At 45.3% G+C, this 17,486-nt stretch overlaps 2 protein-coding genes across 2 annotated transcripts; one reads left to right on the forward strand and one right to left on the reverse strand.

The window, feature by feature from the left end:
• Window positions 1–4,832: 4,832 nt before the first annotated feature.
• On the reverse strand, window positions 4,833–15,296 carry LOC100836947 (putative disease resistance protein RGA3). Its single transcript, XM_024458997.1, is given in 10 exon segments — window positions 4,833–5,327; window positions 5,430–5,570; window positions 5,678–6,155; window positions 6,289–6,380; window positions 6,497–6,583; window positions 6,586–6,703; window positions 8,636–11,194; window positions 12,233–13,402; window positions 13,869–14,947; window positions 15,026–15,296. Coding segments are annotated over 7 exon segments (4,503 nt in total). The 5' UTR covers window positions 14,157–14,947; window positions 15,026–15,296; the 3' UTR covers window positions 4,833–5,327; window positions 5,430–5,570; window positions 5,678–5,966.
• Window positions 15,297–16,223: 927 nt separating this feature from the next.
• On the forward strand, window positions 16,224–16,679 carry LOC104583375 (classical arabinogalactan protein 25). Its single transcript, XM_010235296.3, has one exon. It carries the CDS (start codon window positions 16,224–16,226, stop codon window positions 16,677–16,679), a length of 456 nt encoding a protein of 151 aa, XP_010233598.3.
• Window positions 16,680–17,486: the final 807 nt, after the last annotated feature.

The following is a 17,486-nucleotide window of genomic DNA, read 5'->3' on the forward strand; positions in this document are numbered from 1 at the left end:
TGTTTTATACTGCATTGGAACAAGTTGTTCTCAATTGTATGGATGAATTTGTTAAGTAGAGATGAAACAGGAACTTCATACCAGATACCAGTTCTTGGCGAACTTCAACTTTCCATGTATGTGATACAGTGTCTCGATCCATGTGGAAAATAATGCAGTTCTTTTTGTCTGATTGGCAGAATGCAGAAGACTTCAATTAAAGTATAACACCTGTTTACCCCCAGGTGACTTAGACAAGTGCTAGTCAAATGAGATGCTCTGACGAGAGATGCTGCCTAGTTGAGAAGTTGCATATATACTATACTATGTCTGCATGTTACTAGTTTGAATAACCACAGGTTACACACAACAAGTATGAGTATTCACTACCAAGACAACTCATTTCTCAGAGTTGGATCTGCGCATCTTAGTTTGAATAAACACTAAATACACGAGCTGACCTCCACAACCAAATTGATCAAAACATTGCCAGAAACACAGAAATGCCGGGGTCAGGGGGAAAGATCACTGTTACTTCCGAATTTGTTCACCCTAGGCTACATGTAGGGCGTGATGGCAACAAATTTTGTGAAGAAAGCAAACAATTCAGTCTGCCTACATTAAAACTGAGTATGATCTGAATCAGAAAATAAAAATAGTACAAGGAATTCAGTCAATAGAGAAATACATTAGCAAACAAGCCCATGCATGTGTCCACATACCTTGGCCTTTGTAGTACCTTCAGGCCTTTGACAATCCCCTGGAGTAAATCTGCTCATGAGCCAATCACCAAGTTGTATCTATTCCACCTGCAGTCACATCAACAGCATCAGAAATCAACATTGTCTACACACAACATCTCCATGTGTCCTAGCTGTCTAAACATTACCAAGATACATAAGCCAAGGTTTATGAGTGTTGACTTCACGCATTGTTAACTCCTAAATTTCTTTTCTAAACATTAATAAGATGCAAAATCCAAGGTTTAGGAGTGTTTGACTTCACATATTATTAATTCTCCTTGGTATCCTATCTAAACACTACTAAGATGCTCTACAAAAGCAAAGGTGTAGAAGTGTTGATTTCACGTATTGTTAACTCCTTGGTACTATCAAGAAACGGTCACAGAATATAACTAGACCCAGAAAGTTGATTCACATTTAACGAAATCTGAAGGTAGCCTAAATACATTGAGCCGAGGCTTAGTTGCGAGGCAATCAGGAGGAAGTGCGGCGATAACATTTTTCTAGTTGTCAGTACATGATTTAGATACACCAGAAGTGAAGATTGCGTCAAGAAGTTCACACCAGAATCAGAATGATAGAAATCAGATGCAACAACTACAGCCTGCAGTACTGAAGATCTCTGTCTTCAGTAGTGAGATCGATTCATATGGATGATTCCTTTTACAGACTCAAAACAAAGACTGGCTAATAACACAGAAGTGATAGTTCGTTATGCATCATGCATGTACACCATATGGCATTGTAGCTTAGCTCCAAGTCAAATGCATACATAACATCTCCGTCCTGCCTATCAAACCGCTGCCATCTCTTGGTCATTGTAGTTTTGTTTTGTATGAGACCAAATTCCAGTATGAATTTTTACATAGATGCAACGTACATATGTTGGTCCACAGATTTCAGAAGACGATGCTCATCTCTTGGTCATAGACTGTTCCAAAAATGGCCAGGTGTCCTCTCAAAAAAAAAAGTTCAGTTGTCCTGTTTTGTTTCCTACTCAGTGAGGAAAAAATGTATCTTCACTCTGTCAACCTAAACTGGCTTTCTTTTGCTGAGGTGGAAATTAATATTACTTTCAGAGATTCCAAGACGAAAGAATTATTTGGATTATGCCAGAAAGAAGATATGGAGATCGCAGACCGTGTTGGTTTGATTCCCCAAAGTACATAGTACCAATTTAACAATGTCTGAGCTTCACAGTCTGATAAAACATTCTTTCTGAATTCTTCTACAATGTTACGTACAGGATGGCACACAAGCCTGCAGTAGCGAGCGAGCTCTATGGGAAGCGAGGCCATCGGTAAGAAGCTTATTGGTGGTGAACTGCTGATATCTCTGAACCACTGACGTACGCAGCACCGAGAACGTCCATGCAGAATCACACATACACGCAAAAAGAACTCTCAAACTGATCGGAATCACACACACATTCGAGCAACTAGGGGCTGTACTAATCCTCAATCTTGAAGAGAAATTAGAGGCTGCAATGCTGAAGGTGAGCATCACGCTGAAGGACGCCAGCACGGTCGACTCTGCTCTCTCCAGCGCAGCGAAACAGGACAGTTCACAGTGAACAGAACACGAAGGACAACTCACCCTATGTGAGATTTTTAGCCTGGCTAGGAGAGCACGCACGAGGATTAAAATGATGACCTAAGAGTAGAAATAGACTATAGAAAACTAAATCCTGGTTCATATATTGATCGAATCGCTTTGAGAAATGCCGGCCGCTAACGCCGGCGAGAAGGCAAAATCAGGGTCCCAACTCGGCGGGCCATCATCGCGTTTGGCGTTCGGGCTACCAATCGAGACGTGAAAGAGGTTCGAATACCTCTGCGGGCGCCGTATGCTCCAGTGCTGCCTCAACGCAGCCCCGGCGTGCTCGACCCGCGCCCCCCAGGTCGCTCACTCCGGCCGCCGCCGCAATCTCCATTAACTAGATGGTACCCGCGCGTTGCTGGAAATACGTAGAATACCGGTACGGTAAGATGCAAAATGTAAAAAAAAAAACTCAATGGTGTAAAACACGGAACTGAATTTTGAATATGTAAATTTGAATTGGATATTTGTATTTTAAAATTAATGTATTTTCTGGTTGGAGAATGGATGTGATATTCAAAACACAGCACTATATTTACATGTTGGCAATGGCTTTGGACAGAATCACATGGGCATGGATGTGATATTTAATTACATGTACATACAGTATATCCTAGTGAGCCATCGCAAGTGATAACATCATTTTGTAGAAAATGCTGAGCCACTAATTGCACTTTCATTTACAAATCTACGATATTAAGTTAGGAAAAAACCAGATTAGCTTCACCTCATCACCTAGAACCGAGATGAGTAAACCCATAATGAAAACAACGTCCAAAACATGATGAAAAAAAAGAGAGGCGGCCTCCACGCAGTGCCCCTTGCCCTCCAGTCCTTCGTGCAAATCCAATGGCCCCCGGTTCTTTGCATCGCCCGCGGGATCCGGTCACAGCCTCCCCTCGCTGCTGGGACGACATGAACAGATTAATGCCACATTAGTCCACCCCCAACAACTATTTGGCCCTTTCCCTCAGAACCTCACCTGGCAATGTGGTTCAAAGTTCGAGCATTACCTGCGCTGCATGTCCGGCCAAAGGTCCTTGGAAAATTTCATAACTTGTGGAACATGCACCGTCGTGTGCATTACATCATGTCATAACTTGTGGAAGATGCACGGTCGTCTGCATAGCATCCTAGGAAGCTAGCGCAGGCCGCAGGGTGCATGTGTTGTAAGCCGTCGAGGGGAAGACATAAAGAGGAGAGAAGCGGACCGACGTGCACAAAGCCACAAATGCCATAGTGTTGATGCCATGGTATGCAGGAACCGTATGGATCGAACATGGTGAGGTCAAGAAAAGAAACTGAAGAGGCAAGGTCAAGAAGGAAGCCATGAAGCCAACAAATAGAATTAACCTCCATTGCTCCACAGGACCTTGCCGGCTTCTCCCCTCCAAGATGGACGGGCACCAACACCTGGCCGCAGGCAACCCCGCCGAGTCCTCATCTTCGGTCCCTCATCCGGCTCCCAGGCCTCCCGCACGCACAAGAGATCCGCGGCTACGCCTGCTGCGGCGCCGATGCCCCATCCTGGCGGCTTGCGTGGCTTCTTGGGGTGGCGACAGTGATGGAGGAGGCGTCGGTGGCGCGCAGGACGACCTTGTGCTGCCCCGGGGATAATTAGGAGAGGGGTTCGAGAGAGGACGATAAGGGGATCAAGATGACGCGATCAATAGTTAGTTTTATAGGCCGTGGAGGGAGATCGAGAGTTCGACGCTGACGATCCGCATTCAGGGCGCATCACTTGCAAGTGGGGATGGAAAAGGGAAGACAAATGATTGGTGGCTTGAATCGGTTCTTGGAGCATCGTGGATTAATTTCCCAGTGTTGATTTTGCAAAAAAGAAAAAACGGATTAGAAACAACGGCGGCGGTTAATGGCTGCAGGTTCATGCGTTCTGGAACGCTGCAGCAAAGGAGGAACCGACGAAGACGATCAGTCGGGGGTGGGTTGGGCCAGCGAGTTAGGGTGGGTATGGGCCGCGTGGAAAGAAGAAAACACCCATCCGCTGCTGAAGTCAGCCCATAGCGCTGGTGAGCAGTGTGGGACCGATTCGTTTAAAAAACGTGCGCCGGGAGAAAAGGAGAAAAAAAAAAGGTAGTGGAGAAAAGATAAGATGATGACGTGGATAAGCTGCATGTCCAGCTTGCTAAATTTACTGCACTTAGTGGGTTTTAATTTTATAGAGTTTATAGATTCATGCTCAGTCTCGCCGCCGACGCCTTTTGCCCCCCAGTTCTTTTTTTTAGGGGAAATGAGAAAATGTTTAGCTAGACTGGGACTGGGCCGCCTCAGGCCCCGGCAGCACTAGGGCACCGCTGCCCAGTCCAGCAGCCATCTTCTCTGGCATTTAATCCATCCCTAGTTCGCTCAGAAAAAAAATCATCCCTAAAATTGGCTTTGTTTTGCTCTCTTTTGCTCGATCAAGTGGAAGTTAACTTCATATTCCATCTTTCGCTAAAAAAAAAATTTCACATTCCATCCAAAACGAAAGGATTATTTGGTTTAAATCCCTAAATTAAGTACGGAGTACATACAAATTCAACAATAGCGGTGCTTGCTTACATCTCTTTACAATCGGATCAAACAGTCCTTTGTAAAATTTCTGGTGTATAACTTGGGGCACACAAGCCTGCAATAGCGAGCCAAGGAAAAAGAGACTGCCAACAGTAAGAAGCCTCTTGCCAGTCAACTGCTAAGATACTTCTGAACCACTGACGCTGCATCCAAAGGCAGGCAGCGGGACGCAGCTGCTGTCAAATGGGAGTTTGATTCTATGATCACAGAAACGCCCTGTAAAACTCAAGTTGTGCTGGAATGCAGCCTCTGGAATCACATACAAGCAAAGAGCACTCTCATTGCAACTGATTGAAACCACACACACACACAGTTCATGCAGCAGACACAGGTGATGTTTCGAAGAAGCAGAAGTTTCACACCAACATGGCCGGTAATACTCGCGCCGTGCTGGAACTCAGCAGTCAAGAGCAGCAGCTTCTAGAAGGTCCACTGCAGAATCACATACAAGCAAAGAGACAAGTCGAATTACAACTGATTGGAAGGAATCACACACACATATGTGCAACTAGAAGGCTGTAGAGATGCACTTACTCTGATCCTCAGTCTTGAAGTGCACCTGGCTGTCTCTCCGAATGACGTCCCATGGTCGGCTCTGCTCTCTCCAGCAAAGCAGTTTATAATGCAGAGCAAACCTAATCTTTTTTCTTCTTCCAGGAATTTGATGCTTTGAGGCTGCAAAAAATGCTCAAGTGAGAATTGGCCAAAGTGTAAGCAGATCATAGGACGGTGGCAAAAGTGCGCTTAGTGAGAATTTTGTTTCGAAACACGTTAACACGGACCGAAGTTAGTTCAGATCGGAGTAGTGCAGCAGCAGTGGCAACAGTAGTAGTACTGTCTATCTGCAGGGAGACTGAACAAGTGTAAGCAGATCGGATCATCTGAGTGGTACCAAACTACCAATGATCTGCAGCACCCATTAGGGCATGCATACTTCTACACATAATTATGTAAACTTACAGATAATCACCAGAAGGAAGATATAAGTTTACGGTAAAACTCTGAACTCTGCCAAATATTTGACAAAACAGGAATGTTCTCTATAGTTCGTCAAAAAAGAAATGTTTTCCATCAGTGTGCACCGGTGTGGCGTGTATCCAGACACCCTTTTACCATGCAGCCGTCGATTCGCCGTCGTCGACCGTCAAGTCCTCTGTACAGCTGGCCGGCGCCTACGACACTGGGTAGCAGCGATTCCTCGACGACGACGACTTGTTGGGTGGCATGGTCGAGGACCGCGGTCTCTGCAAGCTCCCGATCCTAAATTGTTGTCGAAATATTACATGTATCTAGACACTTTTTAAGAATAAATACATCCATATTTGGGCAAATTTGAGTCAAGAATTTAGGATCAGAGGGAGTAGCTCTCTTGGTCTTCAGAAGTCGAGCCCACCTCTTCCTCCCCTCCTGCATCTTCAGAATTTGACCCCAGTTCTTCTTCCTCTCCTCCATCTTCAGAAGTCGACACCGTCCGTTTTTCCTCTCCTGAGTCATCAGCAAGAATATAAGGGCACAGAAACGACATATTAACAACGCCAGACGATCACAAATAACTAAGCTAAGAGAACTGAAGATTTACTGGGCCTATGGGAGTTCCGTACCTCTGTGTAATATGACTTTCGGGATGTGAGAAACCATGTGGGCATCCTCCCCTTGGCACCTCTCAACCAGAGCTGGACAGCCCCAATGTACAGTTCCTTCAAGGTGGTCATACTCCGTATGCTTTCGGGCAAAGATGTCAGGTTGGGGCAATCAACGATGTTAAATTCTTGAAGGGAAATGAGCCATCCCAGCCATTCTGGCAGTATCTTAAAACTAGAACATTATTCCAGTCTGAAGAGTGCAAGTATTGAATCTGCGCTTTGAGAAATGCCGGCAAGGCAAAATCACCGGTCCCCATTCGCCGGACCAAAATTCATCACGCTTGCGCTACCAATCGAGACGTGAAAGAGGTTGAAATACCTCCGCGACCGCCGTTGCTTTCATCCGCTGCCCCCACGCCGTCTGCTCCAGCGCCGCATGTGCCTCCACGCGGCCGCGGCGTGCTCGACAAGAGACGCTGGATGGCGGTCCCCGGGGTGCCAGGGCCCCAGGCCCCGCACCCCGGCCGCCGCCATCTCCATGGGTACATCCCGTCCGCTCGACCCGGTCTCACCGCCGACGCCTTTCGCCCGATACGGGAGATGAGAAAAATGTTTCATGGACCGGGCTAAACTGGGCCTGAAAAAACTAGTAGCCCAGTCCAACCCATCCTTTCGCATCCATCTAGCCCATTTGTGTGCCTAGAGATTTCACAAGACGACGCTCATTTCGTGATTATAGAGTCCGTTCCAAAAATGGCGAGCGATCAGATTCGGCAACATCTACGCCAGCAAGAAAAGTGAGATGGCAGGACGTATTGATATGATTACCCCGAAGTAGATACAAATTCGACAATATGTTGCGCTTTACATGGATTAAACATTCTTCTATGGCTTTACTTATCCAGCTAAGTGAAGCGGACGCCATCAGCAAGAAGCCTCTTGGTGGTGAACTGAACTGCTGATATCTCTCTGAACCACTGAGGCTGCATCCAAGGCAGCAGGACACAGCTGATGTTTGCAGGAGCACAAGTGTGATCGGCCTGTAATGCTCGCTTCGTGCTGGAATGCGGCTTCTAGCGATCACACATAAGCAAACAGAATTCTCATTAGAACTGATTGAAATCACATCACCAGTTCCTGTTCTGTCTGCAGGGCGACTGAACATTTCTTTAATTAGTAACGAGCTAATCAGTTACAGATTTATACAATACTCACTTCTATTAGTACATACTTTTACACAGAGTTATTTAACTTGCACAGTTAATTTCCAGAAGATAGAAAAGAACACAATAAAATTCTGAACTCTACAGAACCTTTGACACAACAGAAATGTTCCCAGGAAAGATAAATACAACGGATCCTCTGCATCCCAAGTTCCCAGTTCGATCCTAAAAACAAGCACTCATATCAGTCCTAAAGGATAGCCTAAAGCCCTAAAGGGAAGGGGAAAAAACACTGGGAACTGCAGGTTAACTAACATATGGAGCTCCAGATTGCCCGGAATACGCCTTCATCAGGCTTTACTGACGGCAGATGTTTCATTTAGCTCTCAGCAAAAGTAGGCGAAACACTTGCAGTTTCTTTTAGCACTCGGCACAGCAGCCGTAGTGTTTCTTCGGTCTCCCTTTCCCATGTCTTCAGATGTCAACCTCGGCTCTGCATAAGACCAATAATTCCGTACAACGGATCAGCAAACAGTTCCCCCAAAGTAAATATTTCCATCTACTGTTTTCTTCAAATAACCTTCTGAGACAATGCAATTCATTAAGCACAGCCCTTGTGCAGGGAAAAGAGCAAAATCATATAAGCCCACAGAGCACATAAATGTGTATATATGTGTAGGTGTAGCGAGAATGCAATGAAGCACATTAGAAAGTAATGATGGAATAAGTAATGTACATGATGGTAAAGGATAACTAATGTAAGGCTGCAGAGCACACAAGTGACGTACGGAAACATACGAAATGATGCGTCCTTTGAATTCTAAGCTCATCACAAATATTACAAAAGCATGTGCAAATAAAGCCATACCTAAGAGAAACAAATATTTACTATCTTGCAAAAAAAAGAAACAAAGATTTACTGGGCCTTTGGAAGTAGTGTACCTCTAATTCATCTGTGTAATTTGACTTTCTGGATGTGAGAAATCATGTCGGCATCCTCCCCTTGGCACCTATCAACCAGAGTTGGACAGCCCCAAATGTAGAGTTCCTTCAAGGCAGTCAGGTTCCGTGTGCTTCCAGGCAAAGATGTCAGGTTGGGGCAATCGATTATGTTAAATTCTTCCGGGGAAACGAGCTGCCCAATCCAATCCCGCAATATATCTAGACCTTTGCACTCCGTCAACCATAGTACTCTGAGAGCGGTAAGGTTCTTCATGCTTTCAGGCAAAGATGTCAGGTTGGGGCAACCGCTGATGTGAAATTTTTGTAGGGAAACGAGTTGCCCTAACCATTCCGGCAGTAACTCCAGGTCCTTCAAAAAATCCAAAGATAGATTTCTCAGAGAGGTGAAGCATCGAATGGCCTCTGGCAAGGGCCTCAATCCGTTGCAGGACAGAACGTAAAGTATCTCAATGGTGGGGAGGTGGTGAAGTCTATCCCACTTGTCCGACGAAAAGTTGCAGTTTTTTATCACCATATCAAAAGGAAGAGTGGAGGACAGAAGATTCCCAAATCCTCGTTGCGGCAATACCTCATCGCTGTTTTGTAGGAACCACAACATACATCTTGGGGGATATGGGAGGAACTTCAACTTTGGGCAGTCTGCTACCGCCAATTCATGCAAATTTGGGACTAAAAACTCTTCGTTTTCTTCACCTGACTGTGTTGTCCACCATTCCACTAAATTCTCCATCGACTCCAATTGTATTGATCTTAATTTCGTACAGATTCCACCCTCTCCATAGAATTCCTTCCCGATTTTCCTGATGTTGGGAATGTTCTTCATTACTAGTTCTCTTAAATTTGGCAGCCGCCCAAGCGGAGGAAGAGTATCACATGTTCCTAAATCAGAAAGGAGGAGGTACGTGAGTAAAGGGAGGTAGGAGGAGATCTGAGACATCCACATAGGGAAACCCTTGCTCATATACCCCTTCAGTACAAATTGTTCAATAGTCCGAGGAGGTACAAGTCTCTCTAGCACAGATCTATGCTCCTCTCCTCCTTGAAATCCCCATCCAAGATTTAGCATTCTCAGATCTGATTTATCACGCAGCTTGGCTCTCTCTGCATCTTCTGCATGCCTGACATTCTGAAGTTCCAAAACTTTCAGCTCATGACAAGTCAGTTGAGAAAGCTCCACTATACTGCTACAGCCTTTATGTTCCAACTCATGTACAGTATGTATTGTTATTCCTGGCAAATTCAGACGATTTCGAATGTCTTCAGCCTTGTCAAACACTTCAGGTTGTGCTGACGTGACCTCAAGATGAGTAAGACTAGTCATGCTACTGATGCTATCTGGCAAGTTACGAAGATTTGTGGAAGATATGTCCAATGATTGAAGTTTAAGGTTACCTAACGAGGAGGGCAGCTTTGTGAGCCTCATACAGTATGACAAATTGAGACGCCTCAGCTTAAACAACTTGCAGAATGACTCGGGGAGTAGTTGCAGCTTGCAACAACTAGTTAGGTTCAAAGATTCAAGCTCACAAAGGTTACCAAAAAAGTCAGGGAGTTTCCTAAGCTCATGGCAGTCTGAAAGATCTAGATCTTTCAAATGAATAAGCTGGTAAAATGATTCTGGGAGAGTGGCAACCTTGTAGCAATCAGAGAGATTCAGAAAGCCAAGCTTTCGAAGGTTGCCAAAATCTTGTGGCAGGTTTTGTAGCTCGTGGCAATTTGATAGGTTCAGATACTCTAAAGACACCAGTCTAACATTGTCAGGCAGTTTGGTAAGCTTGGAACAACCGAACAAGCTTAGGAATGTGAGTTTCGGGAGGCTACAAAAATCATCAGGGAGCTTTTGAATGGCACGGCACTCTGACATGTCCAGGTGTTGTAAACGTATCAGCTCACAGATTGACGCGGGCAACTCTTGGAGTTTATAACATCCAAATAAGTTGAGGAAAGAAAGTTTAGAGAGTTTCCCCAATGATACAGGTAGCTTACTGAGGCTGCTATTACCAGATAGGTCCAAATAGCAAAGTTTCTGCAGGCTACAGATTTTGTCAGGCAAGGTTTCAAGTGAGCATTTTGACAGAATTAGAGTTTGCATGTATTGAAGTGTGTGGAAAGACTTTGGAAGGGATGCAATTGGCAAGGCAGTAGCATCAAGGTACCTAAGTAGCTTTGATTGATGAATGGAAGATGGCAGCACTATGTTGCTTGGAGTGGATTGACCTTCAACTGAACATCCACCATGGTCCAAGTTGCTTGGAATAGATTGCCCTCTAACTGAGTGCCCATTTAAGTCCAAGACACGCAAATGCTTGGATCGAGAAAATGCCATTCGGGGAAGCTGTTGTTTTCTTGAATCCCTAAAATGGAGGGATCTAACTTTAGCTGGCAGATCTCTGAAAACCTTTGATTGATTCTGGTAGTTGATCAGTTGTGCGTGTCGGCAATAACGAGATTTTCTCCAAGTACTTGGTTCAGGTTCATTAGCATCCAGAACAGCAAATTCACTGGCAGTAATTGTTGAAGCAAGATCATGAACCAAATCATGTGTGGTGAGCTCCTGAGGAGCTGTTGCATGAGCTGGACTTGGACTAACCTGAAGAAACAACTACTATTAAAACAGGATTGCAAGATAAAATGCAGAATCCAATGAACATATTTGGCATATGTACCAATTTATTAATCGTATACGGCTAACCATTTTTATTGTTTGTCTTACATTTATACTAATTTTTTCCATGGGGACTTATCACTATTATTAAGATGGCAACCGTGGTATCATTAGCACATATGCCAATTTCAACAGCGCTATAAAAATATAAAATATGATTACCATTTAATGATAAGTCCCTTGGCATGGACAAGAACTTTTGCCCCCCGGGCTAATGGGAGCCTTTTTATTAAAATAACAAAATTCATATTTAAAGGTTTTGATTTTTTTCGTTGTAAGTGTAGATGTATTCTAGATGCCCATACATTTTTGTCAAAAGATACATTGATTTTTGCTCTGTGCAAAAATCACAAATTTGTAGATCTAGACTAGTAAAGTGTTGATCTATTTGAAATCTACATATTTGTGAATCTTGAACAGATCACGAATTAAAGTATTTCTTGACGAAAATTTATACGTATGTTGAATTCCTCTATATTTACACTGGGGAAAAATTCAGAAGTTTTTGAAACTCAGAACTATGGTTTCATTTTTTCCAAAAGAAAGGGTTGAAAGGAGTCCAAGCTCCAAATATCATTTTCACCTTGGTACAGCCGGGTAAGTAAAAGAAAATAGTTCTGTCTACTCTAATGAATATAATATGCACAAATAATTGATTAGTACCATCTCTGTATATCTTAATGTTTATTTATTATGTGAATAATACTAGCTAATAAATGCTTCTTGATTTTTTCCAAATTCGAGTAAATCTCAAGTAAAATTATTTAAATATTACCAACTGAAAAATAGAATTAAAAAAATTTAAATTTAAATTTGTCTATAAAATATTTAATCACATATCTGAAATAAAAAATTATAACATATGAAAAGCTAAACTGAAAATGTTTAAAATTTATGCAAACAGCATAATGGAAATAACCGGCACGTATGTCTGAATGTAAGTACAAGTTGAGTTCTACATACCGAGGACGACCGTGAAATTTGTAGGAATGACATCCCTAGAAGGTACTTGATACACCTTTCACCGTCATCCTTTGCATGAATACAACCAAGAGCGATCCATTGCTGGATTAGGCGATTGGCATCAACAACGAAGCCCTTTGGGAAGGCTGCTAAATATGTAAAACACATTTTGAATTCGACCTTCATGTAGTAATAGCTGAGCATGAGGCGTTCTAGTGTGTCCTTTTGGTCTCGCGAGCCCAAATCAATCTCTGTGTCTCTTATATCTTCCCATGCCTTGAATGTCCTTGGATCCGACAACACTCTTCCGAGAGAATTTGCTATGAGTGGTATTCCTCCACACTTTGCTGCAATTTTCCTTCCAATTTCTTCCAAGCCACTTTGATCATCGTCAGGCCGGAATATTATTTGCTTCATTACTTGCCAGCAGTCATCACGTGATAAAATACCCAGCTTGATTTGCTCAGACTCTGGCACGGGGCGGACTATCCCCTGGTTTGCAAGAACACCGGTGCTCATTTTTGCCACTACGTTTTGATTACGCGTAGTAACTATAATCTTGCTACCCTTGCATCCATATTGTAACATCCGCTTCAACTCTTCTAGTTTTTTTCCATCTTCTTCCCAGAGATCATCCAGAACAATTAAGTATCTTGTGGTAGCAAGTTCAGTTTTTAATTTATCATGTAGAAACTGCAAAGTGCAATTGTCAACATTGATACAGCTATTTATGCTTTTGATGATGGAACTCGCAATTTTGCGCAAATCAAACTGCTCAGAGACGTGAACCCAGGCTTGGAAATTGAAGATGTTGACCCTCCCATCTGCTAAAACTGATTCTGCCATTGTTGACTTCCCTAGACCACCAAGCCCAACAATTGGAATGACAGAGATATTCTCACTAGCTTCACCTTTCAGTAGCAGGTTGACTATTTTTTGTTTCTCCGCATCCCTCCCCACCATTCCAGTTTTAGTGCCGTGATCACCGATGGCTGCAAAAGTTTCTTCGCTTCGGTTCCCTTCTGCCCGTGCTTCACGACGCACAAGATTGAGCGTCGGGCTACCGGCCTCGATTTCAGTTTTGCTTATTTTCCCTTTCACACTCTTCATATGGTGGGCGATGGTGATTCGTTGGAGGAGTTGATTGTTCCGGGAAAAGAATAACTTGAGCTGTAAAAAAATAAAGACAACAATCAGTTGTCATTGTCTTTTCATTTCAAGTTTCACAGTCACATGTTGGTGAACTAGACTTCAGAGTTTACGAATCATGAGAATTATTTCAGAGTTCAAAATCTTCTGAAAACACCGCAGATCTTCAGAAAATTGCCTCAATCCTTGTTTGAAGTTATTTTGACACAGTCAACTTTTGAGATTGAACATTTGCAATATGAATCTTAATATATTACTTTTGCACTCCTTCCCCAGATTTTTCAAAACTTTTTTTGCCTTTCTTTCTAAAAAGTTTGAAGTGGCCAGCTAGATGGAAATGTTAACAAAGAAAATGATAGAAGTTAAGTTATGAGAATTTCAAAATTGTAAGAGAAGATGTAATTAAGACATTGATACAACATCTGAAATGACATTTTACAAGAACGTAGTTTGAGTCGCAAGTGTGAGTGTGTGACTGTGCGAGTACCTTTGATTGGGTCTTGTTGATGAGCTCGTTGGCGTCCAGCTCGTCCAAGACGTCCTCGACGTCATAGACCACATCCTTGAATTTCATGAGCCACCGTCCAACAGCTGCTCCATCTCTTTCTCCTCGCCGCAGCCTGTCGTCGGCGTCATGCATCACTGCCTCAAGATCTTTCATCTTCTCCTCAATGCCTTCCACGTCGTCACGGAACCCCCACAGCAGAGCGATCTCATCTTTGACAAGTTCGCCGAGCTTGGTAGCGAGTTGTTCCCCCACGGCACTCACAATCATCCCCCCCAACCTCCGCCATGGCTTCGCTCTAGATCTCTCCGCCACGAGAAAGCAGCGTTTGTGAAACAGGGGGGGAGGTAGGTAAGCCCAGCGGCTTCTGCTTCTCGCCTTCTCAGTCTCTGCGTATATGAGGGGCCGGGTCTTTCTTTTTACTCTATCTTTCTTCAGGTCAGAGGTCTTTCTCCCGTACAGTCTTGTTTTTTACTCCGTATTTCCAAAGAACAGACAGCAATGAGACCGGACATAGGACCCCATGACCTGGCCATTTTATTAAGGCCAGAAGGTGTACTAGCTAGTATCTTTACGACAACGTGGTGCAGTGGTGCTACTAAATGCAACAACTATGTCTCATCTGTCACGCTGGCTATTAAATACCCACCCTCTCATCTCATGTGTCATGACGTACTAGCACGACAAGGGTTTAGGGTTAGGGTAATGGATCTTTACCATAACAAAATTGGTCAAAACCATGGACGGAGCCAAAAGAGAAGTTAAGAAGGGGCTCTTAGACTTTTTAAGAAGCTGTAGCTTAATTTAGAGGGGGCATTAATAGTGAAAATCTAGCATTTGTACTGGTGTATCAAAATTGAGTGGGGGCCAAAATTGAGTGGGGGCCAATGCCCCCACTGCTCATACATAAGCATAATAACAAAATTTTACAGAGACGGAGTGGAAACATCCCATGTGCTAGAGACAAGCCTGGCATTTGCGGAGCCACGCCTGGTCCACAGCTCGACCACGAGTGCCACGCATTTCGCCGAACAGGTGCCGTGCGCATCTTCCGGCTTGACCTGCGCAAAAACATCATTCGTCTTAGAAAAAGAAGGACTGGCACAGAAACTAAAACAGGAAGCTCCGGAAAAGGATACCCAGATTTACGTATCAAGAGGAGAAGAAGCGCCGAGGTAAAAGCCCGACCACCATGGCTGCGTGCCAAAGCAGAGGGCTCCGCCTTGAAGCCGTCCAAACGGAGTGCACGAGGACGCGGACGCGGACGCGCTGGCACGCACACCGCGCCGCTTCGGCGTCCACCCTCGTCTGGGCGGGCAGGAGCAGGATGGATGGGCAGGCTTCCGGAACACTAGAGGGCGGGTGCGTCGACGGGAAGGCGAAGGAGGCGCGATCTCTGGTTTGCCAATTTTCTTCACCCAAGAGATAAAAGCAGAGGAGACAAAAGAAAAACACCCAAGCGAGTGTGTGGACCGTTGAGACTCTGTAGAAATTGAGTCGAGCCCTGGTCTCCCTACGGGCTAAACTGGGCCAAGCACAGTAGCACACTAGCAAAAAGCCAGTTCTGGCCCACGCTCTCTCGTAGCAGGCGGCAGGGCGATGCGGGCGGGTGGGCTCAGATGAGGCCGCGAGAGCGAGACAGAGGTCCATCCAGGTCCATTCAGAATGCCATTGCGAAGCGAGGATCGCTTTCTCCAACCCCATCCGAGTCGAGCCAGCGAGGCTAAGCCCATCAAAATCGGGCCTGCTAGACAGAAACACAACAATTGTTCGTCTAACCAAAAAAGAACCTCAACAATTTTTTCGAAACAGAAACACAACAATGGGCCATAGATCGTCCAGTTGCTCCAGCACCCCACGATTTTTTTCTTTCCTGCAACATTCCGGCGAGCAAAATTTGAAGGATAGATTACCGGGTTAGATCCTCTCCCCTGCTCTTGCCGCCGTCTCTTTTTCGGTTTTTTTTCCTTTTTTTGCGGATAACTCTTACCGCCGTCTCGTGTGGTCATCCTACGTGTGTTGTTGGTTTTCACCTCAGGGTTTACAAGAGCAAGTTTTACCCGAGGTTTATCGCAGTGCAGCGCAAGCCCCGGTGGCTGGTGGGCGTGCCGACGAATGACATGTTCCCCTCTGCCCACCTGCTTTGCTTTTGCCTTCGCTTCCCCACACACCCCGCGCGACCAAACTACAAAACAAAACTCATCCAGCAATCCAATGCCCTCCCTCTCCCACTCATATTCTCATAATCGTCGAGCAGAGCAATCCTCTAGTAGCTCTGATCGCCACCCGAGCAAAGCTCAAGCTCAAACGCGCGCAGGGACACAGCCTAATTTAACAATGGCGAGAAGAACCCACATGCTCTTCCTCCTCGCCGCCCTCACCCTCCTCTACACGGCACGCTCCGCCGCCGCCGCGGGCGCGGGCGCGCTCCGGACGTCGGCCATCTCCGCGTCCCCGTCCCCGTCCCCGTCCCCGTCGTACCAGCAGCTGCCACGGCACGGCCACAGCAGCGCGCTCCCGCCGGCGCTTTCGCCGGACACGATGCCGCTGCTCCCGTCCCCGGGGCCCGACGACGACGGCACCGCGGCGCTGGCGCCGTCCACCATCCCGTCCAGCCCGAGCCCGCCCAACCCGGACGCGGCCCTCGACGACCCGGACTTCGCCCTCCTCGCGCCCTTCTCCGCCGCGCCCGTCGCGCAGTCGCCCGCCCCGCCGGTCCCACGCGCGCCCGCGGCGGTGCTCGTCGTCACCGCCGTGGGGCTCCTGGCATCCTCCGCCATGTGGTCGGCATAGACGGTGGGCCGCGGACGTGGCTGAGCCTGACAGACGGACAGCAGCTGCAGCAGCAGCAATCTGTCAAAGGCTCCTTCAGAAGTTCAGACCGCGCAGAGGGAAAGGTGGTCACTGGGTCTCCTTGGTCGGTCGGTTTGGGATCGGGAAGGCTGGATTAGTATTTGCTCCAGTGTTATTTTTAGTGTCTTAGTTCTCTCTTGTAAATTTTGTTTATCCTTCGTGTTCATTCATTGTTTTATGAGGTGCTAGTGCTACCACCATTCTATAGAGGGTTTTTTCTGTGTTATGTTGGGACCCTACATTGTTTGGGTCTCTCATATTTTTGTAATCAAACTGGAGGGATTATTTATTTATTTATTTTTATTAGTAGTGTAATGGATTGCACTGTCATTGCTTAATTGTCAGAGGTTAACATTTTAAGGAAATGTTGTGTGCTTATTTTGTTTCCTACTCTTGCTGTTGATTCTTCAGCTTGAAGACCACTGGGTGCATGAGACCCCTGCTTACTTACAAGGCAATCATGCTTCTTGTGATGATGGTTTGATTTGGTGCTCCAGTTAATTAATTATGAGCACCTGATTAAATCATTGGCAGGACATATATATAGTACATTCCATCCATCCCACACACTGTTGGTAGCACATGTCAGTAGGTTGCTTTTCTGCCTTCTCTTCTCCTGAAAAGGCCTCTCGATCAATTCTTCTTTCTATCAATGACTTTATGCATGCATCAAATATTTCTGAAACCCAAAAGTGAACACCATAGTTCACCAGAAAGTGCAGCATGCAACTAGAACTCCACAACTGA

The sequence above is a fragment of the Brachypodium distachyon genome, chromosome 2 (assembly GCF_000005505.3).
Source record: "Brachypodium distachyon strain Bd21 chromosome 2, Brachypodium_distachyon_v3.0, whole genome shotgun sequence".
Lineage (NCBI taxonomy): Eukaryota > Viridiplantae > Streptophyta > Magnoliopsida > Poales > Poaceae > Brachypodium > Brachypodium distachyon.

Bases quoted from the DNA above. Each gene is read 5' to 3' on its own strand.
- LOC104583375 (XM_010235296.3), top strand. From the start codon at position 16,224: ATGGCGAGAAGAACCCACATGCTCTTCCTCCTCGCCGCCCTCACCCTC.